The following is a 27,253-nucleotide window of genomic DNA, read 5'->3' as shown; positions in this document are numbered from 1 at the left end:
TCAACCAACTATGTGTTTGCTAACTATGTACTATAATTATACACTAGGTTCTAAGGATACAAGGGGAAAAAATGAAATAATCAGGAAATCCAACATGTACATATATAAGTATATAAAGAATAAAAATAGATACATGGTATTATAGTCATAAAAGTAAATGACCAAGTGTTCCATATTCTAGTAGTATCAGCATTGATAAACTATTTCAAACCTCTATCTGCTAAATCTGAAAGAGATAAGAAACAAAGGCCTCCTGTACAAGGTACAGCTCTCATCATCTTTCTTTGCGTTATATAATATTTGATGAATGGTTATTTTCTATTTGCCTATTTCTTTCCTCAGCTTATTTCTAGAGAAATATGTTCTGTTCCATTGGACCTAGTCAACATCCTGCAGTAGAAGTTTCCTCATTGGGTGTTCCCTATATCAATTAAAATACAAACTGACTCTCCCCAAAACAGAAGAAAATGGGGAGATAAAGGTTCTTGAGAAGAATGATACAACAAAAATAGAAAATTAGTCTTGGCAGACAGCAATATATAGGATGGACTAGAGAGAATAAAGAACATGAGTTAGGAGGCTGTTGCACTATTCCAAGCAAGGTAATGGGAGCCTCATCTACAATGAAAGTTAGCAAACACTTAATAGACATTTGTAGCTAACCGCTATAGCATAAAATAAGGACTGTAGGAATTAGAGCTAAAGGGATTTTAGAGGTGATATATGTCACCATTTTCAGGCAATTTAGAAGCTACAGGTTCACATTACTAATCCTTGGATCACAGACTCACACTAAATAAAGCCCTGTTTCTAAAGCTAGAAACCACAGCTGGAGATCTAAAACCAGACATCTAACCCCAAAGACAACCAAGAAATACAGTCTCTTAAGAAAACCAACACATTTCCTTCCTAGCAAATTCTTGAGTCATAGGCAATAATATGGAAGATCCAGTCTTTCCAAGATCTGCACATCCTCCCACATGCATATATTTCTGAAATCAGCTCAGCACCATCAGCTGAATAAAAATGAATACTTGGGTGGTATAGAAAAGTGGAAAGTCCAAGAGTATTGTATATCTGCTTTTACCCAGACTGGATGACAGATCATTTTTACTCTCCTAATCCTCCCCTACATGTTCTTCTGAAAAGTACCTGAGAATTTAATTTTCGCCTACACCTTCTCAGCAACTGAGGAAGTTCTCTCTACAGAAGTGGTTCACTATGACAGATTCAATAACTACTTCACTCAGGAGAACATTATTTGGAATTCCCTGTTTTATGCAAAGAGCAAAGAACTTTATATATTTCTGAGAGACAAATTTTAAAATCTACTTTTTATAACTCAAATCTTACTTTAAACACACTAGAAAAGCTGGCAGTTAAGACAGAAAGAAAGGTGAGATACATATTTTTTTTATTGTTATCACCTTTTGTGATAGCAAAGAACTGGAGGGCAAACAGCAGGTTGCCAATATGTAACGAATTTGGCTTTCAGACAAGACCTATTGTTTCGGGAAACATCAATGCTGGGTAGGCTCACCTACTCTGCAACTAACATTCTTAGAAATTCCTGGTGGCACTGTGAGATTAAGAAACTAACACAACATTATTACTCTGTATCAGGGAAAGGAACTGGACCCAAGAAGACTGACTTGGACATTTCTCTATCCCCTATGCCAGAATGCCTCTCATTTGTGGTACATGCAGAATTCAGAAAAGCACAGAAAAACTTGTATGAACTGACACAAAGAGAAGTGAAAAAGAAGCACGATAAAAAATACACACAGCAACAATGCAAATAGAAAAATAATCAAACAAAATTGAATATAGTGCAAGTGAAAATAGTCTCACTATACATTTCTCTCCTATGTGTAAACTACCTTGCAAACAAATGAGATTTCTTGCTGTTACTTACACTTAACATTCCATACTTCCCATCTCTGTGTGCAATGGCTGTTTCCATGCAGGGAATACATACTCTCTTTTTGCCTCCACTTAACTTCCTTCAAGATTCAGCTCAAGCATCATCTACATGAAGGTTTTTCTGATCTTCCCCCAACTCCCAGTGGCTCCCACTAAACCTATCTTGCATTTATGCTATATATGTGGTCTACACTTCCATGGAGCAATTAAGGAGCACTTATTAAGCACTGTGCTAAGCAATGTGACAAGAACTGTGCTAAACACTCGGGATACAAACAGTCCTTGGGCAGTGGAAAGAAAAGAGTAGCAAGGGAAGAAGAGTTGGCATCACACCTAGAGTACAGGTGTTGAGCACAGTATTTGCTTGCCACACTCTTCTTCATTAAGTGGAGGCAGGACAGAAAGGAAAAAAATAAAATAGGATAGGATAGGGGCAAATCATAACTCTGAACATGAGACAAATTCACCCACAAAACATAGGATATCAGAATGAATTATAAAGCAGAATCCAACAATAGGTTATTTACAAGAAATATCTGAAATATGCAGATTCACATAGAATTACAATAAGCAGGAACAAAAAATCACTATGCTTCAGATGAAATAAAAAAGAGGTAGTAATCGTCCAACAAAACAAGAGTAAAAGGAAACTACATTTTGCTGAAAGATATAGAAGACAATGAAGCAATACATGTACACCAAATTGCACAGCATGTAAATACCTAAAAGAAAAACTAAACTTTTTAAGTTACAGAGAGAAATAAAACAAAGCTGTAATAGTAGGTGACCTTGAAATATCATCTTTTGGAACTAGACAAATCTAACAACAAAAAAATAAGCCAGTAATTATGGAAACAAGAACTCTCTGGTGATCACTAAATGAAAATAGAAAGAAATATGCATATTCTCAGTTCTGCATGACACTTTTACAAAAACTAACTATATTTAAGAGCATTAAAATTTCATCAAGGGGGGGAGGGGCAGCTAGGTGGCGCAGTGGATAAAGCACCGGCCCTAGATTCAGGAGGACCTGAGTTCAAATCCACTTGACACTTACTAGCTGTGTGACCCTGGGCAAATCACTTAACCCCCATTGCCCGCCCCCCCCCAAAAAAGAATCTCGTCAACAAATACAGAAAAGGAGAAGTATTAAATACATCTTTTACTGACTATAAAGCAATAAAAATTATATTTAATAAGGGCCCATTAAAGAAATGATTTGTAAAAATCAACTAAAGACTAAATAACATAATATAAAAGAATTAATAGGTCAAAGAAAATAAATCATAGGAACAGATAATTTCATTAAACATAATGAAAATAATGTAACAACACATCAAAATTTGGAGGATATAGCCTAACCAGTCCTTACCAGAAAACTTATCGCTTTCATCAAATAAAAGAAGAAATCAATGAACTGAACTTCCAACTTAAAAGCAACAACTAGAAAACCAGCACTTTTTTTTTTTTGCGGGGCAATGGGGGTTAAGTGACTTGCTGAGGGTCACACAGCTAGTAAGTGTCTGAGGCCGGATTTGAACTCAGGTACTCCTGAATGCAGGGCCGGTGCTTTATCCACTGCGCCACCTAGTCGCCCCCCAACCCAGCACATTTTTAAAACCCAATTAAGCACTAAAAAAAGGAATTTTTTTTAAAAAGGGGGAGAGAGATGGATTAACAAGAAAAAAAGCAAAACAACCAGTGAACTAAAACCAGTAGCTGAGTTTATTTTTAAAACAATGAGTAGATAAACCATTAGCTAATTTCATTTTTTAAAAGAGAAAAGGCAAACTATCAAGATCAAAAATGAAAAGGAGAATCACAACATATAAAGGAAATTATGCCAATAAAACCAACTACTTAAATGAAGAGGATGAATACTTAGAAAAACAAAATACTCAAATTAACAAAACACAAAGTAGAAAATTTAAATAACTCAAAAAAAAAAAAAGGGAAAGAAGTTGAATAAATTATAAGTAAACATTCAAAAGGAAAAAACCCTGGAACCAGATGGATTCACAAGCAAATTATAGCAAACATTCTGAGAAAAAAATCATTCTAATATTATATAAACTGTTTGAAAAGACAGGAAAAGAAGAGGTCCTACTAAATGAATTTCAGAAAATCCTAGGAAGATTTGCAAGAACTGATGAGGAAGTGGGAGGGGGGAGCAACCTTATAACTTAAGGGTAAGGAAGAAAAGGAGTAGAGGGGACAGCTAGGAGGTGCAGAGGATAAAGCACCAGCCTTGGATTCAGTAGGACCCGAGTTCAAATCCAGCCCCAGACACTTGATACTTACTAGCTAAGTGACCTTGGGCAAGTCGCTTAAGCCTCATTTCTCTGCCCCCAAAACAAACAAAAAAACAGATGGTAGAAAAGGAGTAGAGTTTTGGGGGTAAATTCTGGCGATTTGGGGGGGGAGGCAATTGGCGTTAAGTGACTTGCCCAGGGTCACACAGCCAATAAGTGTCAAATGTCTGAGGCTGGATTTGAACTCAGGTCCTCCTGGATCCAGGGCCAGTGCTCTATCTACTGCGCCACCTAACTGCCCCTCTGGTGATATTTTTTAAAAGGTATCAATAACAACTTTTTTTAAAAGATCATTGGTTTATATGAATTCATAAAAGGTAAAATAACTATAACCAGGAGAACAAAATATTCAAAACCTATAACATTTTAAATGGAAAAATGAAAAACAAAATCAAAACAACTGCAAAATTAAGTGTCAGCCATTTTTTTTAATATGTCAATTCGGGGAGACTTTTTCCATTCTTCTTTTTACTACTTATAAAGAATGATTCTTTGCAACAGAATAAGAGATGGTTTGAAATGTAGGTGATTTAAAAAACAGCAAGAAAACTGTATTTTAAAAAATAGATCCTTGGCAACTTTGCAGAGAGAAGTTTCAGTTGAGCAAAATGTTGAATGCTGAATTGCTAGGTTAAGAAAGGAGAAAAAGAAAAGCAAGTAGAGGCAATGAATATAGATGGCTTTTTTTTGAGGGTGTCTAAGAAAGATGAGATGGAAGACAGTAAGAAGCAAGGATGGTGGGCTAAATTTAATGAGATTGTTAGAGAAATTCAAATTTTAATAATGATGATGTTCTACCTCACACCTATTAGAATGGCAACAAAAAAGAAAAATGACATATAATAGAAGAACAATGGGGGAAAATGTATATTAAAGCACAGTTGGTAGAACTGGTCCAGTATGCCCAAAAAACTATTAAATTGTGCATGTCCTTTGACCCAGAAATACCATTAGGTCAATACTCCCAAAGAGATAAAAGAAAGGAAAAGGACCCACCTGTGCGTGTGTGCATGTGTGCATGTGTGCATGTGTAAAACACAACTGTTTTTGTAGTGGCAAAGAATTGGAAACCAAGGAAGTGCCCATCAATTGCAGAATGACTGAACAAGTTACAGTATATATGAATGTAGTGAATACTTTGTGCTATAAAAAATTATGAAGGGGATGATTTGAGAGACCTGGGAAGACACAATTCAAAGTGAAGTGAAGAGAACCATAAGAATAATTTACATAATAACAATATTGTAAAGACAAACAACTTTGAAAGATTTAGGAACTTTAACAAAATAACCAATCATAATTACAGAGGACTCATGATGAAACGTGGCAGCCAACTGCTTAAATCAGGTGACACACTCAAGAATTTTTTTTTTAAACATGGCCAAGGCGACAATTGGTTTCACCTGACTATCCAAGTTTGTAAGTAAGGGTTTTGCTTCCTGTTGAGGGAGGGAGTAAAGAAGGAAGGAAGGGAGAAAAGGTAAATCTTCAAGAAAATAAAATAAAATTTAATTTTAAAAATGCAGGTGTGATAAAGTATTCTATATGTAACTTTTCTTTGCCTTTTTTTTTTTGGTGAGGCAATTGGGGTTAAGTGACTTGCCCAGGGTCACACAGCTAATAAGTGTCAAATGTCTGAGGCCGGATTTGAACTCAGGTCCTCCTGAATCCAGGGCCGGTGCTCTATCCACTGCGCCACCTAGCTGCCCCATCTATATGTAATTTTTTTTTTTTGAGGTGACAAAGGCTTTATTTTCTTCTCATGAGAAGGAGGCATCCTAGTGTGTAGCTAGTGGGTGCCTATATGTAATCTTAAAGAATATTAGTGAAATGTTCAAAAATTTTACAAAGTTATAGACTTTTTAAGAGGACCATCTCAGCTTTTCTAACCCAATGACAGATGTGACAAACAAAAAATCCTAAAAACCTCAATTTTTAAATAGCTACAAAATACAGAAGTCAATAAGAGAATAAGCAACTTTACATTTAGAATACAACCACTGCAAATGTTTATAATGAAGAGACTTTAGAACCTGTTTTTAAAAGGTTAAAACTTAGCACCAAGCATTTTTTGAAAAACCCTCCAAAAAATAGATTTACTTACCTACTGAATGATAAGATAAATTCTTCAAATCATATGCACAGATGGCACTAGACTCACATTTGGGAATAGTCATATTTCCACAGAGGTTTATTTTATAAAGTATACGTCTTTCAACATCAACAGCTTCCCATGTATAACTAGGAAGAAGAGAAAATAATCATTACATTCTAATAAAAGTGAGACAATTTTCTAAGTCAATTCTGTTTAACAAAGGCACTATAATTGATAAACGCATTTAATTCTTCCAAAGTTACCACACTGTTCTAACTGCAAGTATACACCAACTGAAGACCACACCCCCTAAAATTATAAATTTTAGGAGGATAATAGCACATATACATGGGAAATTTCTACCAAATATAAACTACATTCAAATTTTATACCAGCTATATTTAAGAGAAAAGTACAGTCTATATTAAAAGTAACTACTATGATAGCTCTCCAAAGTCATATTCTATACATTTCTAGCTCATCTCATTATTTTCATTTCTAGGATCAAATATACAGCTATCCTAGAATCAAAAATTAATAGATCTGGAAGGAATATTCAAGGAAATCTAGACCAAACTCCCTTCATTTTGCATTTCAGAAAGTGAGACCCATAGAGGTTAAATGATTTTCCCCAAGTCACAAAGAAAGGTTAAGGGCAAAACCAGGAATCTAGTTTTCCTGACTCTTGGTTCAGTGTTTTTACTAAACATCAAATTGGGTCTCATTGGGTATCTACTGCGTATAGGGCCCAGTAATAGATGCTGGGGGGAGAAGGGGGAGAATCAAATAGTATAAGTACAAAGTCTAAGTACAAAGAAAATATCATCTAAGTAGGAAAACAAAGAACAGTTAAATAATAAAATAATGATGCCTTAAAATTGGGGTAAATAACGGTAATGATCTTATGTTGAAATGCTAAATAACAATAAAGAGTAATATTTTAAATGTGAGTTTAGACAAAAGTACAAGAGATGCCACAAGACTGACAAAAGATACAGACATGATAAATTACATGTCTGGTTTAAGTTATGGTACCCATCTGTTTTTATTACTACTCTATAACACTACAATCTAAATCTTTGCTTCCCTTCACAAAGTATTAAGCAATTACATCCCAACACTGCCACCACCTTGGTTCAGGCCCTCATTACTTCATTCTTTATCCATTACAAGAGCCTTCTATTTGGTCTACCTGCCTCTCGATTCAATCCATCCTCCACTGAGCTACCAAAATGATCATAAAGCACAAATAGGACAAGTATTCCTCCTATGCAAAAAAACTTCCAGTGATCCCCTCTATTACCTTCAGGATCAAATATAAAATCTTGTTTGTCTTTTAAAGCCCTTCATAACCTACCCAATTCCCACTTCCCTAGTCTCCTCACACTTTACTCTCTACATACTCTGCAATCCAACTACAGTGACTTCCTCATTGTTCCTCAAATAAGATAGAACATCTTCCAACTGTGTTTTCCCCAGCCGTCCTCTGTGACTGGAATGCTCCTTCCTCCTCATCTCTACCTCCTGGCTTCCTTAAAGTCTCAACTAAAATCCTACCTTCTCCCTAAGGCCTTTCTTCTTCCCCACAACGATAGTGCCTCCTATCTGCTGATTGCCTCCTATTGACCCTGCGTATAGCTTCTCAGTACATAGCTCAAGTCTGAATGTTGTCTCCCCCATCAGACGGTGAGCAATTTGAGAGCAGGGGCTGTGGTGCTGCCTTTCTTTGTATCTCCAGTGCTGGTGTCTAGCACTGGCAGGTACTTAATGCTTGCTGATATAACATATTCATTTGAACAATGCTGACAAAAGGCTGAAAAACATGCCTTGGACCAAGCAGTCCAGTCAAAGTAGGCATCTGTGAACTTACCAGAGGAAAGGAATACTGAAAGAGAATGGCAAAAGCAGGAAAAATGGGGAAAGCACAATGTTCAAGGGAAATAAGTTAGAGAAAATCTACTTTTTAGAGTTAAAAGTGAAGGTAAAGGCACTCCTGCCATATTCCTCTGCAGAAGTGCAAAGTTCATAGGTCTGATTCAGCGCATGCGAGGGCGTGTGTGTGTGTGTGTGTGTGTGTGTGTGTGTGTGTGTGTGTGTGTATTTTCAGGGGGGTTTTGTTTACTTTTTCTTGGGGGGGGGCAATTAGGGTTAAGTGACTTGCCCAGGGTCACACAGCTAATAAGTATCAAGTGTCTGAGGCCAGATTTGAACTCAGGTCTTCCTGAATCCAGGGCCAGTGCTTTACCCACTGATCCACTACTTTCTTTTCTTTAAAAAAAATTTGTTATATGGCTTTCAGGAAGAGGGAGAAGGGAGACTGAGAGAAATGCCAGTGATCTACAAAACAAAAGATACCCCCCCCAAAAAAAAATTTTAAGAACTTAAAAATGTAGTTTGACTACAAAAGTAACAGATTAAAAAAACAAGCCCAATGTGGCTTCCAAACTCATCACTCAACTGAAACTGCTGTCTCCGAAGATACCAATTATATCTTAATTACCAAATCTACTGGCCTTTTTCTCCATCTTCCTCCTTATTCTTGATCCGTCTTCAATATTTTATACCATGAACCACCCTCTCTTCCTGGATACTCCTCTCTAGGTTTTCATGACACAGCTCCCTCTAGGTTCTCCTCTTTGTCAAACTGCACTCCTCAGTCTCTTTTGTTACACCTGCCATCACACATTTGGGTGACCCCCCTTGGCCCCCTCTACTCCTCTATATTATTATTATTTCCTGATTGATCTCTCATAAATTCCCATGAATCCAGTTATCAGCTCTATGCTGATGATTCTCAGTTCTACTTCTCCAGCCCTAACCTCCTGACACATCTCCAATTAACTATGGGACATCTCAAACTGTGTACCATAGCATCTCAAACTCATACTCTTTTTCCTATTTCAAATCCCATCTCCTCTTCTCCATTCACATAGCCTTAACTACTTCTCACCTCAGCAATTGAAAGTATTTTTATTTGCTCAATGAAAGAATAATTCTTGCCAACATATTGGTTTCAAAGGATATTTAATTAGTAGGAAACAGTATAAAATTAGCCAATTTTGAATCTTTCAAGGCTAGATTGACTTGACTGAATCACAGAACGCATGAAGGGAAGTAACCAAAGGCAGATCATAAATATCAGATCTAGGACTCAGAACCAAGTCTTCTGAATCCAGATTACAGAATTTCAGACCCATTTCCTACACCAGAATCCTCTCTGCAGCAGCATCCCTGGCAAGTGGTCAATTAGCCTTTATTTGAGAGGTGAGCTACCAACTCCCCAAGGGACCCATTACATTTGAGACAGCTTGTAAGTATGATCTGTATGACCCTGGGCAAGTCACAATCTGAGTTGTATTGTGAGAAGTCCCTCCCACTTCTAAATTCCTTGATCCTAACAATTTTACCAGCATCATCTAGATAATCATCTTCACTTTTCTTCAGTGCTGACTTGCATTGCATCACTTCTTTGTAAAATGTGCTTCATCGTCCTGAACAACTTAAAAGCATCTTCAGGAAAAAAAAAAAGATTCTATTCTACCAAGATGGCAAAGAGAAGATACAGTGTCAAGTTCAATGAAAGAAAAAAGTAAGGCAACCCTACCCAAAGGCAGGAGGAGATGAATAAAGGCGGAGTGCAATACCTATTCCAATTTATCCTATATATAGCTGTGTTTGTAGTTATTTGCATGTTGTCTCCCCCATTAGATCCAGAGCTCTTTGAGGGCAGAAATTGACTTTTTCTTTGTAGCCCCCAGCTTGGCACGTAATAAATGTTTACTGAATGACAACTTGAGAGATTTCTTCAAGTCCTGTAATTTATGATCTTCCTCTTCCAGACACCCAAGTACAGTAAAACTCGGTCATCTAATAGTACTTTTTATCAGGACCTGTGATCTCATCAGCCTAGGCAACTCCCAACTACCAAAGAAGAACTGAAGCATCTTATAGAGTTGCCTGGGGCATTGAGAGATTAAGTGACTTAATTGCCCAGGGTCACACCTGGTGTCTGGCATGGCACTATATTTGAACTAGGCATCCTGACTCAGATACTGAGTCACTATCCACTACCCCCATACCATTCTTTTCTTTTACTTAAAGCCTAAAAATAGAAGACTTCCCATGCCATCCCACCTTTCATTCAGCATCAAGCTTAGTGAAATGCTACTAGGCAACAGCCCCCTCACCAGCTAGAAGCCTACTTCCCTGGTCTGCACCCACAAATTTGGCAGTGAGCTTAAATTCTAATAGTGAAGCTAGGCAGGACTCCAAGCCTTCCTCCAGGGGCCAAGAAGACTTAGGTGCCTAACAGAAAAATACATTATAAGCAAAGTTTTAAGGAAGAAATATACACTCTAGACATAGTAACAAAACATTCACCCAAGTAGCTTTGAGCTTAACCAAGTGTTACAAACCTGAGATTCAGTAACCCCTCCCCAAGCACGGGAACTAATATACAAAAGGTTGTGTGCACTGTGAAAATTAAGGCTGAGTTGTTAAGAGCAGCATCAAAGCTTACATTCATTCTCTTACAGACTAAGAAAAAAAAAATCTATTTCCTACCCAACAATGAAATTTTAGAGGTGGAATCACTAAATTGTTTTACACAATTTAAAGTACATGAGGGGCTTTTAATGGGTATTGGGAAGTAACTGGGGAGACAGGTAGCAATAGTGATATCAAAAAGAGAGAATGGGGCAGCTAGGTGGCACAGTGGATAAAGCACCAGCCCTGCATTCAGGAAGAACCGAATCCAAATCCAGCCTCAGACACTTGACACTAGACGTGTGACCCTGGGCAAGTCACTTAACCCTCACTGCCCCTCAAAAAAGAGAGAATAAAACTTATTTTTAAATGGACAAAAGAGAACAGAAGGAAGCACCAATAAGCAAAACTGTTTGCAAGTAATGTGTGATTGAAAAAAATAAAACAAAATCATTTCTATATGAGAAGATAATATGTGTAAGTCTTAGCAACTTTATTATAAGAGCAATCAGGAGTATTTGTACAGAGGATGTGGTTGGCTATAAGGTGACATTGATGAGACGATAATATTTGTAAGTCAACTTTATTATAAGAATAATTAGGGGCAGCAGGCCCTGGATTCAGGAGGACATGAGTTCAAATCTGGCCTCAGACCCTTGACACTTACTAGCTGTGTGACCCTGGGCAAGTCACCTAACCCCAATTGCCTCACCAAAAAAAAAAAAAAGAATTAGAATTAGTATATGTAGACAGTGGGTGTGGTTATAAATTGACATTGATGGAGCAACACCCCAAAAAATAAAATAATGGGGTAAGAAACTGCATGAAAGAAGGGAGGAAACTGAATGGAGTAAATTGTCCCAAAAAAATAAAAGAGCCATGAAAGAACTATTATAATGGAGAGGAAGGGAGGCAAGGGGTTGCTCAAAGAAGAAATAACACTCAGTTGGAAATAGAACAGGGGAGGAGGGGACTGATGCGAGAGTAGATATTGGGGAAGGTGGTGATCAAAAGTAAAAAAAAAATGGTCAGGGTAAGAGAGTGGGGAAAATAAACAGGTGAAAAATAGCATGAAGGGAAATAAACAGTAATCATAACTATAAATGTGAATGGGATGAACTCACCCATTAAATGGAAGATAGCAGAATGGATTAAAAACAAAAAATCCTACAATATATTGATTACAAGAAACACATTTGAAGCAGAGATATACACAGGGTACACGTAAGGGGCTGTAACAGAATCTATTATGCTTCAGCTGAAGCAAAGAAAGCAGGTGTAGCAATCATGATTTCAGACAAAGCAAAAGCAAAAATAGATCTAGTTAAAAGAGATAAAGAAGGAAACTATATTTTGCTGAACAGTTCCACAAACAATGAAGCCATATCAATACTTAACAGAAATACACCAAATAGTATAGGCTTCAGTGTCCTCATCCATAAAGTGTAAATGGCATAGTAGATAGTAGTTGAATGAGTTACAGAAGGAAATAGATTTTTTAAAAATTATACTTGTGGAGGACCTTAACGTTCCTCTCTCAGAACTGGATAAATCTAACCAAAAATTAAACAAGTTAAGGAAATGAATAAAATTCTTGAAAAGTTAGATATTATAGATCTCTGGCGAAAATTGAATGGGAATAGAAAGGAATATACCTTCTCAGCATTACATGGGACCTACACAAAAACTGACCATGTCTTAGTACATAAAAACCTTACAACTAGATGCAGAAAAGCAGAAATAGCAACCACAACCTTTTCAGATCATAATGCAATAAAAGTTACATTCAATAATAGACAATTGAAAGACATTAAAACCAATTGGAATTTTAAAATAAAATAAAATAATATTAAGACCAAATAAGAGAAATTAATGGGTGGAATTTATTGTTATTCTTTGTTCTTGAAGAAAACTATCAAAGTGATGTCATGTCTTGCAGTGAATTGCATTTAAGTGAAGAAAGACTGTGTAAAGTCACCAACCTCAGTTTCTCCTCCAGAACCATCTGAGTCCAGTGGCAAGATATATATAACAGGACAACTGGAGATGACCCCTGATGTTTAAGTCAGTTGGAGTTAAGTGACTTGCCCAGGGTCACACAGCTAGTAAGTGTCTGAGGTCAAATGTGAACCCAGGGTCATCTAGCTGCCCAATGGAATTTAATACATATTTTTTAAAAAGCAAGCAATATGAAATTCAGAGTTTCATATACAATCCTTTTTATGTTGTGCTATAGATATGGACATTTTTTTTGGCATTTAAGTTCAGAACAAAAAAAATTTTTAAGAAAGTAGATGATACCAGAGGAAGAAAATATGGATATATTTTCAATTATGCATGTATACTCCCTCTTTTTGCCAACTTACAATCTTGCTGTGCTATACATAGCCTCAGTTGTCTTTGATCAATCCACAAATGCCACAACATGGCACCATCCACTTTTCTTTTCAATTGTGTATTTATATATATGTATTTTTAAATACATGACAATAGAACAAGGGAAAAGGCAACCTTTTCGACACACTAGGCAGAATTCCATTTTAAAGATCTCTGGGACATCAAAAGTGCTACACTATATTTAAACTGTTAAAATAGAAGCTCATTGCTACTGTTTACAGACTAATATTAGCTGATGCAAAGTAAAATGAGCAAAACCAGGACAACACTACACAGTAACCACAATATTGTATGATGATCAACTATGAATAACTTAGCTGTTTTATACAATGATCCAAGACAATTCAAAAGATTCATGATGAAAAATGTTATCTACCTCCAGAGAAAGAACCGATGGATTCTCACTGCAGATACATGCCTACAACTTTTCACTTTCTTTTTTCATGTCTTTTTTTCCTTTTGGATCTGTATCTTCTTTCACAACATCAATAATATGGTAATATTTTTTGCATGATTGCACATACATAACCTATATCAAAATGCTTAGCATCTCAGGGAGGGGGATGGAAGGGGAAGAGAGATAATTTAGAACGCCAAATTTTTTTAAATGAAATGTTAAAAATTGTCTTTACATGTAATTGGGGGGAAATATGTTTTTTTAAGGTTAGCAAAATGCTTTGCACGTTATCCTTTTTGGTCCTCACAACTCTGAGATAGTTAAAATACAGATTTTTACAGATTAGGAAACTAAGGCTGACAGGTTAAGTGATTTACCCAAGGTCACAAAGCTGGTATGAGATAGAATTTGAATTGGGCCTTCCTGATTCCATGTCCAGAACTCTATCTACTATGCCATTTACACTTTATGGCTGAGGACACTGAAGCCTATTCAAAGAAGCACACGGACAAGTGCAGATGAATGTGGACTAAAATGTAGGCATATATGCTAATGTCTCAGAATAGGGGACAGTATCAGAGGAAAAGACAGGGAATTAGGATTCAATTGATACCAGGGTTGAGAAGCAATAAGACAATGAGACTCAGTTAGTTTCCAGTGGCCTCTTGGTTCAAATTGCAAACTCAGGGACACCTCAAATCTTCTTTTACTTAGCAAAAACAAGAATGCAATAATTAAATAAATTATCCTGAGTTTAAATTTTGCCTCAGACACTAGCTGGACAACCCTGGTTAAGTCACTTAATGGGTCAGCGTTAATTTGAGGAAAAGTTGGGGAATTTAAAGGGAAGTTTTCCAAGTGACAGGCTGCTTACTGCAACCTACCAGTGTTTCCTGGTTGAATGGATATGCCTTTGGGAAACGGCTACTTCAGTTGTTCTCCCACTTCCCTTTCTTCATTAGATCATTTCTTACCTTTATTTTTACTGTTCCTAACATTGTTAGTTCATTAAAAGACAAATAATTTCAACAACTCACTTCACCTCTCGAGCCTCAATCTCTTCCATCAGTAAAATGGGAGGAGGGAAGCTGCTGAGACTTCCAGTTCTAAATCCTACTATACCCCTTTGCCATGTGCAAATCTTTGCTCAAATACAATCCAGCTGCTTATCAGCCAATGGTGTCAAGCTGCGGAGATGGGAAGAATAACAACAACAAAAGCTAAATTCTGGACTTAAGCATAAGTTATCTGAGTCACAACATGAGCTATGCAAGACAGGAAAAAAATCTGACCAACATATAAACTGAAACATGATATGAGAAACTAAAAACACATCAAGAGAGGCAGCTAGGTGGCGCAGTGGATAGAGCACCAGCCCTGGAGTCAGGAGGACCTGGGTGCAAATCCGACCTGAGACAATTAACACTTACTAGCTGTGTGACCCTAGGCAAGTCACTTAACCCCAATTGCCTCACCAAAAAAAAAAAAAAAAAAAAAACAGCAAGAAGCAAAACCCTGATGCTATTAACAATCTATTTTGTTTGTTAATGTTTATTAAGTTAAAGTTTTTAATTTTACTAAATAAAAAGCCTGCTATTTAGCCTCTAAACCATTCATTTAAAAAAAAATTTTTTTTTTTCCTTAATTAGAGGGGAAAAATAGAGCAGCAATTTCCCAGATGTATACCCATTCACACAGGAAACATTGCTAGGCCACAGTAAGCAGCTTGTCATTTTAAAATCTCCCACCCCTCCCCCAACCCCTATCCAGTGACCTAGGATTGTGAAATTTTTCCTTAATCTACCCAGAAGTAGTACTTCAATCCTGCTGAGAACTGCTCACCTGAGCACAAAACAACCTAATCAAGGAGCTGGCAGATGAGCCTGGATTTGGAATTCACAAAGGTAAGCAAAATTTTCTGCTGCCTAGCATCACTATTAGGTGTACTGAACACAGTTAAGCACACAAAAACACAAGCCAAAAACTTCCAAATAGGCCACAATAATAGGCCATATAAACCCCTCCAGGTCACTTGAATTCTCCCTTTTCTAAATACCTCTCGCTAGACATTTTATCTCATGTACTCATAATTATCTTCCTCACGTATATACGCAAGACTGTATATACCTTGAAGGTGGGGCTATGTCATTTCTTTTTTCTCCCATGGCACCCAGAACACAGTAGTTTTCAATAAATGTTAACAACGAATTGGAAAAGAAAAGGCTGGGTCACTTGGGATGACAAAGCATTGCCTTCCAACACCTGACTATTTCAAAGAGTTGGACGGATTCCAAATGGCAATTCAAATGAGGTGAGATGTCATTAAAAGAAAAAAAAATGTCGTAAAATCAGTCTTGGAGCTAGAATCATAGAGCCCAGGTCCTAGCATATGGTAGGCATTTAATAAATGGTCAAGAGGGGCAGCTAGGTGGCGCAGTGGATAGAGCACAGGCCCTGGATTCAGGAGGACCTGAGTTCAAATCCGGCTTCAGACACTTAACACTTACTAGCTGTGTGCCCCTGGGCAAGTCACTTAACCCCAATTGCCTCACCAAAAAAATAAAAATAAAAATAAAAAAAATAAATGGTCAAAGATCATTTAAACCCAGGCCCTCTGAATGAATCCAGCACTCTTTCCACTATACCAGGATAACTTTCTATACAGCCGAAAGATTTTCTGCCCTGTTAATAGTCTGTAGCAAATGGTCACTACAACTAAATTCCTATAAAGTGCAAACATTAGGCCAATCCTTCACAGTTCTTTATCATGGTGCATAATCTCCTCCTTTTAAAGTCTGAGTTCATCATAAATTGTCAATAGCATTATGTGAGAAATAATTGTTAATAATCTTAGGGGACCCAGAGTTCTTCCCTTCTTTCTTAGTCCTTACTCCCTCCCCCACTCAAGGTCTAAACTCTCCCAGAAAGTAAGATTCATCTAGGTCAAATCAGACTCAAGCTCACAAAGGAATTTTGGGTGGAGATTGATCCTTTTCCAGCTTGAGTGGGGGATCTTGCATTTCTTTCTCTGATGTCATCGTTGGGTTTCATTTTAATCTAACCAACTTCCAATCATGTCAACCAATTAGATTTGATTGTTAACCAAACTGGATTTGATTGCTATGGGAAGGACCTCCTTCAGTTAAAAGGGTATATAAACTGAGACCCCACCACCATTAGTGGTCTATTGTCTGAGAGAGATGGCCATAGACCTCATTTTATTAATAACCACCAGCCTTATTAATGAAATGATTAAATTACCCAAATACCATGTCTCTCCTATTTTAATTGTCACAACTGGCTTGGTTCAAAGTGGCTAAGCCTCTGTGATGGCATCTCAGAGAAGAGGTGTGGATTTTTTTAAAGGGTAACCTTACATCAGATCATATTGACCAAGAGATCACATGCTATTTTTTGCTTAAGTTCTTCCTTACCCTGACATCAGATTGTCCTACTTGGCTCCTGAGGCAGTTCTGCTTTCTCCTCCTTACAACTCAAATAGCCAAACCTCTTAGGAGAGACCTTTGTTACTAACCCATAACTGCCCTCACTAAAATAAGTATCAGTTCACCCACTTCCTCTCATTGACTGCATTCTCACCATTATTTGCATCCAAATTTAGGCTCTGAGCCCAAGAGAGAACACATCTATATTTACTTTAGTCATCTCAAATTCACACTTTGCAGAAAGATAAGTAGTTAGCTCCCAAATGACAAGTCCAAGTTAATGGGCCAAGTTACAACTGTCTTCACTAACTCTAGAGCTTTTCTTTTGACTAATACACCAAGTACAGATAGCAAAAGTGCAAAAAGAAAGAAAAAAGCTGCATATAATTAAAAGCCTCGCTAATATCCAAAAGTTTGTCTTGTATTATCAAAGTTATCCTAGGCATCAAGTCGCATGCAACATAAGCCAACAAGTTTTCCCTGTATCTTGCTAGCTCTGAAGTTAAAAAGTAACACTTTTCCCCCTCCAATTCCAACTTCCGTATTCCCGCTGAAATTGCCAGTAGGTGTGACCACCGATCAACATCTGCATGCAGAGTACAAGGGTTTCATTTTAATTTTATTTAGTTTAAATTTCATAACATCCTGAAAATGTTGGCAGATTACCAAGCAAATGGAAATCCACAAGTCCTACACTGTCAACTAACTCAGAAGAAGGAAGAAGTTGCTGTTTTCCCAATACTGCAGCAACTTGGATGCCACATTTAATATAAAAACAGCTGGTTCTATAAGCAGACTCATTCAAGGGAAGTGGAATAAGTATTTAATAAATGCCTACTTTGTGCCAGGCACTTTACAAAAGTTACTGAATACTCAACACAAGATTTTATATAAGATCCTGGAGGTGATAGGGAGCCACTGAAATTTATTGAATGGGGGGTGGTGACATGGTCAGATCCACACTTCACGAAGATTATTTTGAAAGCTGAATGGAAGACGGAATGAAACAGGGAGAGACTTAGAGCAACAGGCCACTGAGACTGTTCAGGCATGAGGTAATGATAGCCTGAAGAGTAGTGGCCATGTCAAAGGAAAGAAAAGCATACATATTACTAGACATGGAAAAGGTAGAATCAACACGACTTGGCAACAGTCTGGACATCACTGCTCATAGTGCTAAAAACTCTGATAAATTTGGGTTTACCCAAAGATCTCTGAAAAAGACCCAAATGTATCATATCATGCCTCCCAAATTGTGTTCTCTTACTCCAACAATATGCAGGGCAAGAAAAATGAGACAAGATAAAGGGAAACAAAAATGAGTGGATACAGAATGTCAAAGTATGAACAGAGTATGTGAGAAAACAACATACAATCCAGGATGTCTATTAATAACCCAATTCACATAATTGAAGACTCTCCACATAAACCATGTGCCTACATCACCTTTTGTCATCTTATTTATTAACAAACCGAAATGTTTAGACTTTTAAAAAATTTTTCCACTTGAATATCCCCTAAGGTTTTGACTCTCCTCGTTAAACAGCCTAGTGAAATAACTTACTCATCAAATCCATTTGCTTAGTGCTGCCAGTCTCAAAAGTTAGGCTTCCAGGTAACAAGTCTAGGGGGATAAAGGGAGGGAAAGAGAGAAGGGGCGGGAGCAAGAGAACAAATCTTCCAAATCCAGGGAAAGAAGGGAAATGGGGAAGAGAACAGGAATGGACATTTATAGCAGCGTATCTCATTCATAATATATCCAATGTTGTCAGCAAAATGCCAAGAGAGAAGCAAACATCCAGGGAATCGAGGAAAAAAACCCACCTTATTGGGAATGATGGATTTCTACCCTGATCTGGGGGTTAGGAAAACAAAGCAACACAGCAGCTAACACTCATACAGGAAATAATTCACTTCCTATTTTAACAAACCCACAAAGCTGAGTATAGAGATATATGACCTAGAGAGAAAGGAAAGGAAATATAAGGCATTAATCTTCAATTTCCATGGATAGTTTTATGCAGTGTCAGGAATCAGGATCTACACCTAAGTGTTATAAGCTGTAAACCAGAATCTGAAATCCTAAATCAGAACATACCCTCAAAGATAGTACAAGAACAAAGAAAATAGGTAAAAATATTTTTCTTGTTTTTAAATGTTGACCAAAAATACAGTTTGTTATATAATTTTTAATGGTACTATATTTCCAAAGGTAATCATGAAATGAGTTTTTCATCATTTCAAAACATTTATTAAGCAACTTCTTTGGGCAGGGGGTTTTGTTTGGCAATTGGGACACAAAGGCAAATACGACATAAATCACAGTATCAAGGAGTTTAAAATCTAATGGAGGGGCAGCTAGGTGGCGGCAGTAGATAGAGCACCGGCCCTGGAGTCAGGAGTACCTGAGTTCAAATCTGGCCTCAGACACTTGACACTTACTAGCTGTGTGACCCTGCGAAAGTCACTTAACCCCAATTGCCTCACCAAAAAAAAGAAAAGAAAATCTAATGGAGAATAAAGACACAAATAACTATAAAATAAAGGAGGATATGACAAATAAGGGAGAGAGCTAGGTAAAATTTTACAATAAATCTGTAAAGAGAGAAATTAATTTCAAGTAGAGTGAAATCAGGAAAGACTTCATGGAGAAGTCTGGCATCTGGGTTGATGTCAAGGGAGGAAAATACCTTCAAAAAGTAGGAATGGGGAGGAGGTAAGAATAGAAAACGTCTCTTTCAGGTATTAGAAGCAGAAAAGAGACAACGTAAAAAAAAGGTTCAAAGACAATAGGAAAGGATGAGAACAGGAAAATGAAGAACCCAATTTTGGCTGGATTTAGAAAGTCAGTGCATTCATATATAGTAGGCAAACTCAGAGAGTTTTTGTTTTTTGGTGAGGCAATTGGAGTTAAGTGACTTGCCCAGGGTCACACAGCTAGTAATTGTTAAGTGTCTGAGGCCTGATTTGAACTCAGGTCCTCCTGAATCCAGGGCCGGTGCTCTATCCACTGCGCCACCCTCAGAAAGTTTTTAGAAAGAAGAGTAAAGTGATCATAGTGTTACATTGCAAAACTTACTCCAGTGTTGGGTGAAAGATAAACTGGAAAGAGAATTCAACTAAGGCAAGAAGATAATAAGCATGGAGGATATATCAACATCTAGGTAAGAGGAGTTAAAGGGCTGAACTAAGTTGCTTTCAATGGAAATGGAAAAGAGAATGACAGAATGACCAAAAGACTTTGGCAACTGACTGGATATGGAAAGTGAGGGAAAAGGAAGAGTCGAATATAATCCTCAGGTTTTCAGCTGGACAAGCAGAAAGAAAGCCAAGGAAGGGGAAAAGGTTTGAAAAGATGAGTTCAGTGTGCCTAAGGGTACAACCGCATCCAGGTAAAACTGTCCAATTTGCACACAGAAATACGGGACTAGTGTTCTAGCCGGTTAGCACAGTGGGTAGAGCACTGAACTTGGAGTAGGGAAAACCTGACCTCAAATCCTGCCTTGACATTTAGTAGCTGTGTGACCATGAAAAAGTTTGGTAAAATGGAGACATAATACTAGTACTTACCTCACAGGATTATTGTGAAAATCTTAAGTTAAAAAATATAAAGTATTCTGTAACCCTTGAAATGCTATAAAAATGCTAGCTGTTATATCATAGTAATATAGGGGTCCTGATTGTCTTTCTTCACTTTAGTCATCTAAATGACTCCAGTTTTTCCTTTAAGTAGGTAGAAAGGTTCCAACAACATAAGAAATGAACATACAAAAAACTAATTTGATCCAGTGGTCAAAGCTACCCCAGGGTGCCAATAAAAGCACTGAGGCAAAAGAAAATAGTGACCAACTGACAACAAATCATATAAGAGAAAGATGAGGGCCTTTTCTGTGACACAGCCTTCCTATTGGCTTTTTTGTGTTTCATGTCTAATACCAGGTTTGGTTATCTCTCTGGACCAGCTGGCTCTGTCAAAGTGATGTTAATGAGGCCCAGGTCAGGTGCTCTATCTCCATAAAGGCCAATTAGCTTCATACAAAAGAAAAACTCTGCTCCAGGCAAGCAGGTTTTGCACAAAGGGGATCAGACAACACAACATGGATGGCTAACCACTGGAAAATACAACAGAACATGCTCTGATGGTAAATAAATCGCACAGTTTCATTTGATGACTGATTTAAAACATATAGACGCACTTACACATACCCACCTAAGAAGTCTTTAGCCAGACAAATACTAACTTAAAATAAACCTTAATAGAAAAACAGGTACTGGGGGCAGCTAGGTGGCGCAGTGGATAAAGCACCGGCCCTGGAGTCAGGAGTACCTGAGTTCAAATCTGGCCTCAGACACTTAACACTTACTAGCTGTGTGACCCTGGGCAAGTCACTTAACCCCAATTGCCTCACTTAAAACAAAAAAAGAAAGAAAAGGAAAAGGAAAAGGAAAAGGAAAAGGAAAAGAAAAAGAAAAAGAAAAGGAAAAGGAAAAGAAAAAGAAAAAGAAAAAGGAAAAGAAAAGAAAAGAAGGTACTGGATGGCTAATAGATCTCTTCTAAGAAGGCAGCAAAGCGCACAGGTTTTGGAGTTAGAAGATCCAAGTCCAAGGGCAGCTAGGTGGAGCAGTGGATAGAGCACTGGCCCTGGAGTCAGGAGTACCTGGGTTCAAATCCGGCCTCAGACACTTAACACATACTAGCTGTGTGACCCTGAGCAAGTCACTTAACCCCAATTGCCTCACTAAAAAAAAAAAAAAGATCCAAGTCCATATCCCATTCTGCCATATACTGCTTCTCCTCCCCACCCCCCCAAAGGGTTAAGTGACTTGCCCAGGGTCACAAAGCTAGCAAGTGTCTGAGGCCAAATTTGAACTCAGGTCCTTCTGAATCCAGGGCCAGTGCTTTATACATTACACCACCTAGCTGCCCCCCCACACATACTACTTTTGTGACCAGTTACTTTATCCTTCTGGGCCTCGGTATATTTATCTGCAAAATGAAGATATAAGACTTGGTAATTTAAAGACACTTCTAATTCTGAATCTATAATTCAACCCTAAAATTTATTTAAGTGACTTGGTGGCAACCAAGTGGCACAGTGGACAAGACACACTAGACTTGGGAGCCTGAAAGACTGAAGTTCAAAATTTGCCTCAAACATTAGCTGTGTGACTGCACAAGCCTCAATTTCTTCTTCTATAAAATGGGGGTGATAGCAGCACATCCTTCACAGGGTTGCTGTAATGATCATATATAAAATGCTTTACAAACCTTAATGTGCTATATAAATGCCAGCTAGTATTATTATTGCTATTATTAAATGCATAATAGAAAGATCAGAAGCTGTCATATAACACCCTAATAGACCAGCCTTACCACAGCTGAGCTTGTTCTAAAAAGAATACCAAGAACAGGCTTAAATTCTGCATCTGTCTTGTGGTGAGTGAAATATTTAAAGGACAGGTGGAAAAACTAAGCAAGATGACTAACTTTAGCCAGAATAGATTTGTGAGAAACGCCTCCCCCCTCACTTTTTTTTAAAGAAAATATTTAAGTTCTAATGGGAAAGAAAAAAAAAACCCTCACAAAATTAAAACTGAAGCTAAAATAAAGACCACTTTTCCAAAATCACTCTTTTCAAAATCCAAGTTAATTCTGAATAATTTATCCCAGTTTAGGGTCCACTTCTACCCTATTCATTTGAAATAAATTTGCACATTTTAAAAAGGACAGAAGTTACATACTTCCTCTTACACTTCCTAAATTTTTATGAAGGAAATTTAGACGTGTTAATGAAGACTTGGTTTGAGAGAAGGGGAAACCAATAACAGTGCAACCAAAGGGGACCTTTGTAATTTAGATACCAAAGGGAGACTTGGCTGAAAATTTAAAAAAAAGTGAGGGGGGAGGTGTTTCTCACAAATCTTTAAGCCTGTTCTAGGTATTCTTTTTAGAACAAGCTCAGCTGTAGGGATTCTCAAAAACCAATTTGAAATTTGAAATAGAATTCATTACACAGATCTACTAAGATCCTCACCCAACTAAATCCTTTTTATATTCTGACACATGATGATCAATCTGATAACATAAAATCAACTTCTTTAAATGCTACAGATTTTTTTTCTATGTACAAGAAATCCATTTCCCCTAGGATTTGAATTGGAGCCCTATCAGCCTTGAATTAAAATTCACCAGCACTTACTGGTTTTGCCACTTTGTTTTTACTTTGCTTTATATTGTTCATTATATTTTTATGATTCAACAAACTTTTATGATATCTGTTATGTTCAAGAAATCATAGCAGGAATATATGTAATGTCCCACCGACTAAACTGTAAGTTTCTTAAGGAAAGGGATTATATCTTATACTTCTTTGTATCCCTCCACTGTTTCCAATATTTGATAATAAACAATAAATGCTTACTGAAGAAAAAAGGAAAAGGACCTATACACACAATATTTATAGCAGCTCTTTTTATGGTGGCCAAGAATTGGAAATTGAGAGAATGTCTATCAACTGGAGAATAGCTAAACAAGTTGTAGTATGACTGTGATGCAATACCTTTGTGTTATGAGAAGGATGGTTGCAGAAAAAGCTGGAAAGACTCATACAAACTGATGCAAAGTGAAGTGAGCAGAATCTGTAGAACATTGTACATATTAAATAATATTATAACAATGATCAACAATGAAAGACTTAGCTACTCTGACCAACACAATGATACAAGATAATTTCAAAGGATTCATAATGAAAAATGCTATTCACCTCCATTGAAGTATATTTTTTTCACCTTCTTTTTCTTTTTTTGGCGATCTGGCTAATATGGAAATGTTCTGCATGACTTCATATGTATCAATGGATGTCATTTCTTGCCTTTTCAATGGGTGGAAAAGGGACTGGAGAAAGGGAGAGATTTGGACCCCCCAAAAAATTTTAAATGCTGAAAAAAAATGGCAGAGAGAATTAGGAATCTCACCAAAGGAGTCCAGGCAAGAAATGATGAACATCTTAACTATGGTAGAAAAGAGGAAAAGATGTAAAAGATGTTGTAGAGGTAATAACAGCAAGATTTTGCAATTACCTGTAAATGTTTACTAAAGGAAAATGAGAGACTGAAAACAAAACTGTAGTTACAAACCTGGGAGACTGAAAGGATGGTGATGCCTTCAACAGACATAGTAAAGTTTGGATGGGGGCAGAGGTGGTTAGGGAAAGGAGGTAATGACTTTGGTTCTGAACCTGCTAAGTTTAATTATATATATACATACATACACACACATATTCACATACACATTTTTTTCCAAAGGTCTGTGTTGATATCTTGTTTTTGTACCACCTAGCATTCTTCCCTCCTCACAGTGAGCTATCTCTTATAACTATTTTTTTCAAAGGAAAAAACCACAATCCACTCCATGCATCCAAAGAATCTAAAATGATCTTCAATGTGTCTCATCCATTGATCCCCAGTATCTGCAAAGAGGTGGTTTTTTTGAAACTCTTCTTTGGGGCCAACCTTGTTCTTGATAGTTTTTCAGCAGCTGTCTTTGGTAGATCTGGTGGCTGCTCTTTCCATTTAGTCTCATGTAGTCATTGTGAAGTCTGTCTCCTTGGCTTTTACTTCACTTTGTAATAGTTCATGTAAGCCTTTCCATGGTTCTCTGTACTCATCATTAATAGGCATTTGTTAAGCACCATGTGCCAAGCACTATGTTAGGTACTAGGGATAAAGTGTTTTTTCTTTTATCCTTACTACCGAAGAGATTACATTCTATTATGAAGGGGAAAAACATGTATATTTAAAAGCACATAAAGAATAAATACAGGGGCGGCTAGGTGGCGCAGTGGATAGAGCACCGGCCCTGGATTCAGGAGGACCCGAGTTCAAATCCAGCCTCAGACACTTGACACTTACTGTGTGACCCTGAGCAAGTCACTTAACCCCCATTGCCCTGCAAAAAAAAAAAAAAAAAAAAAAAAAAGAAGAAATACAAATAAACAAGTAGTTCTTCACCTCCCAATGTTAGGGAAGGGAATAAAGGGGAAAAGGGTCTGACTAGGGAATAATTTGCTGGGAATTGTTGATCAGCTGTTCTTGGAATTCATTAATAGAGGATATAAGAATGGAACAAAAGGACCCATGATTACCAATTTTAGCCTTCTCTACAGAAACATATATACATTAAAGGCTATGGCTCACGTACAACATGTGGCTCAAATTCAACATGCATGCATTCATTGTTCCTCTGCAAATGGTCCAGAAATTATGAGAAGACAGCTATACCAACCTCAACTCCCAGCTGCATTAGTCTCTCATCCTCAAAACATAGCAAGATTTTCTTCTAGTACTTTCCCAAAAACAATTTAAGGGAGTCATTTCACATCCTGCCCTCCCTTCCAAACCCTAAAGATTACTTCAACTAAACTGTCTTGGATCAATACAATCAACTTCTGAACTGTCCTATCCACATCAAGATCTGGAAAAGATGGCATCTAGTCCCGTAGGGTTATTTAACATGGGAAGCTGAGGCAGATCTTTTCCTACTACTTACTTCCTCCATTTTCCTATGGTTTTTCAGTGCTTACAAGGCAGTTAATTCTTCTCCCCAGCCTTTCCAGGCAGACCAGAGAGGTCCTTAATGGAAAGTATAGAGTGCCCTAGTCAACAGTCAAAAATATAACAAAGAATTTCAAAATTTAAAAGTATCTCAGAAATTATCAAATGAGAAAACGAAGGAACAGAAAGGTTAAATAATTTGCCCAATGTTATACAGCTAGTTGTTAATAAAGGTGGAATGAGAATAACAATGAAAATAATGGCTCATATTTATATAGTTCTTTAAAGATTTCAAAGTGATTTCTTCACTGATGCTGGGTTAGGTAATTATTCCTGTTTTGCAAATGAAAAAAAACTGAGACAGAGAGGTAAAGCAACTAGCTCAGAGTAAAACAGTCAGCAAATTTCCAAAGCAGGACTCCTCACCTCCTATAGTAGACAGACTCCATGAGGCCTCTTCTCAATTACTACCCCATCCCCATAACTAAAAATTTTTAATTCTACCTCATTTCCTGCCCTTATGTCAAATATATAATGTCCTTGATAAACTGTTACATCCTTAGGATTCTGCTCAATTATTCCACACTCTAAAATTAAGCTCAAGGTCAGTCTAAACCCCAAGAACTCATCCAAAATGGACACAACTTAAGACACCTATACTGGGACAGCATAAACACTTTTAAATTCTAAAATAAACACTTAGTAAAATACCAGAGGAAAAGCTGAGGAACCTCATATATTAACAATCACACATTCACTCAAATGCAGCACTGGAGACATAATTCCAGAGTAATATGTAATTAGATATTCTCATGTTTTATAAACTCATCAGAATTATCTTTTCTCCAGCAGCTAAATTCTAGAGATTAGGAGGATTTTCCAAACCAAGCATCTGATCATTGCTTTCCATTAGTGAACACTGCAGGAAATAATTTTCTGTCATATTCTTTATGTGTTTTAAAAGAATGAGAAAAAATTCTCCAATTCACCATGTACCTAAATGAAATGCTTGGTGCACAGCCAGTCAAGAGAATGACCTGAGGGAGACAAGCCCTTTCTGAATTCCAAAGAGTCTATTACATAAGTGTAAGAAACCAGATGGCAGCCGGTGAAGAGAGATGCTGAGGCAATACCTTGGTTACAATACAGGAACACTTATATGCACAATGAAACCTAGCACCAGGATGATAAAAAGGCCCCTTAATGGTATTTAAATTTACTCAGCATCACAGAATATAATTTGTATAAATCAAAAAACATCCTTCTCCAAAGCCCACCTGAATTAATCAGGTTTCAGATTAATCAGGTTTCAGATTATTAATCAATTCTCCACCGTACCCAAAAAATTTCTTCATCCAGGAAGATCACTTCAGTCTAGAAATTCACACCTCAAAGATACCCTCTAACCCAGGCCTCTCCCTTTGACTGGAGAGTTCAACCCAAACCCATTTAATCCACTTAAGGAAGATGCTTAGAGCTTAGGTAGGCCAGCCATCCTTTCATCTCCCACCAGTTAGCACCTATGGACTTCTTCATCATCCCCCCCACACACTTACAGTTTCCTTTTATGTGTTATCTTCCCCATTCAAATGAAAACTCTTCGAGGCAGAAACTATTTCTTTTTGCCTATATTTGTATTCCCATC

General features: G+C 37.3%; 1 protein-coding gene across 2 annotated transcripts in view; it reads right to left on the bottom strand.

Annotated features, from left to right (window-relative positions):
- Window positions 1–27,253, bottom strand: part of IGF2R (insulin like growth factor 2 receptor) — a 253,665-nt gene that overhangs the window by 109,287 nt on the left and 117,125 nt on the right. For both annotated transcript variants that reach the window (XM_044002313.1, XM_044002312.1), the window contains exon 2: window positions 6,340–6,476. In XM_044002313.1, the coding sequence (XP_043858248.1) occupies window positions 6,340–6,412 (73 nt within the window). In that variant the 5' untranslated portion in view covers window positions 6,413–6,476. The remainder of the gene's footprint in view (window positions 1–6,339; window positions 6,477–27,253) is intronic.

This window comes from Dromiciops gliroides, chromosome 4, assembly GCF_019393635.1.
Source record: "Dromiciops gliroides isolate mDroGli1 chromosome 4, mDroGli1.pri, whole genome shotgun sequence".
Lineage (NCBI taxonomy): Eukaryota > Metazoa > Chordata > Mammalia > Microbiotheria > Microbiotheriidae > Dromiciops > Dromiciops gliroides.
This window is presented reverse-complemented; position numbering and strand designations above follow the sequence as displayed.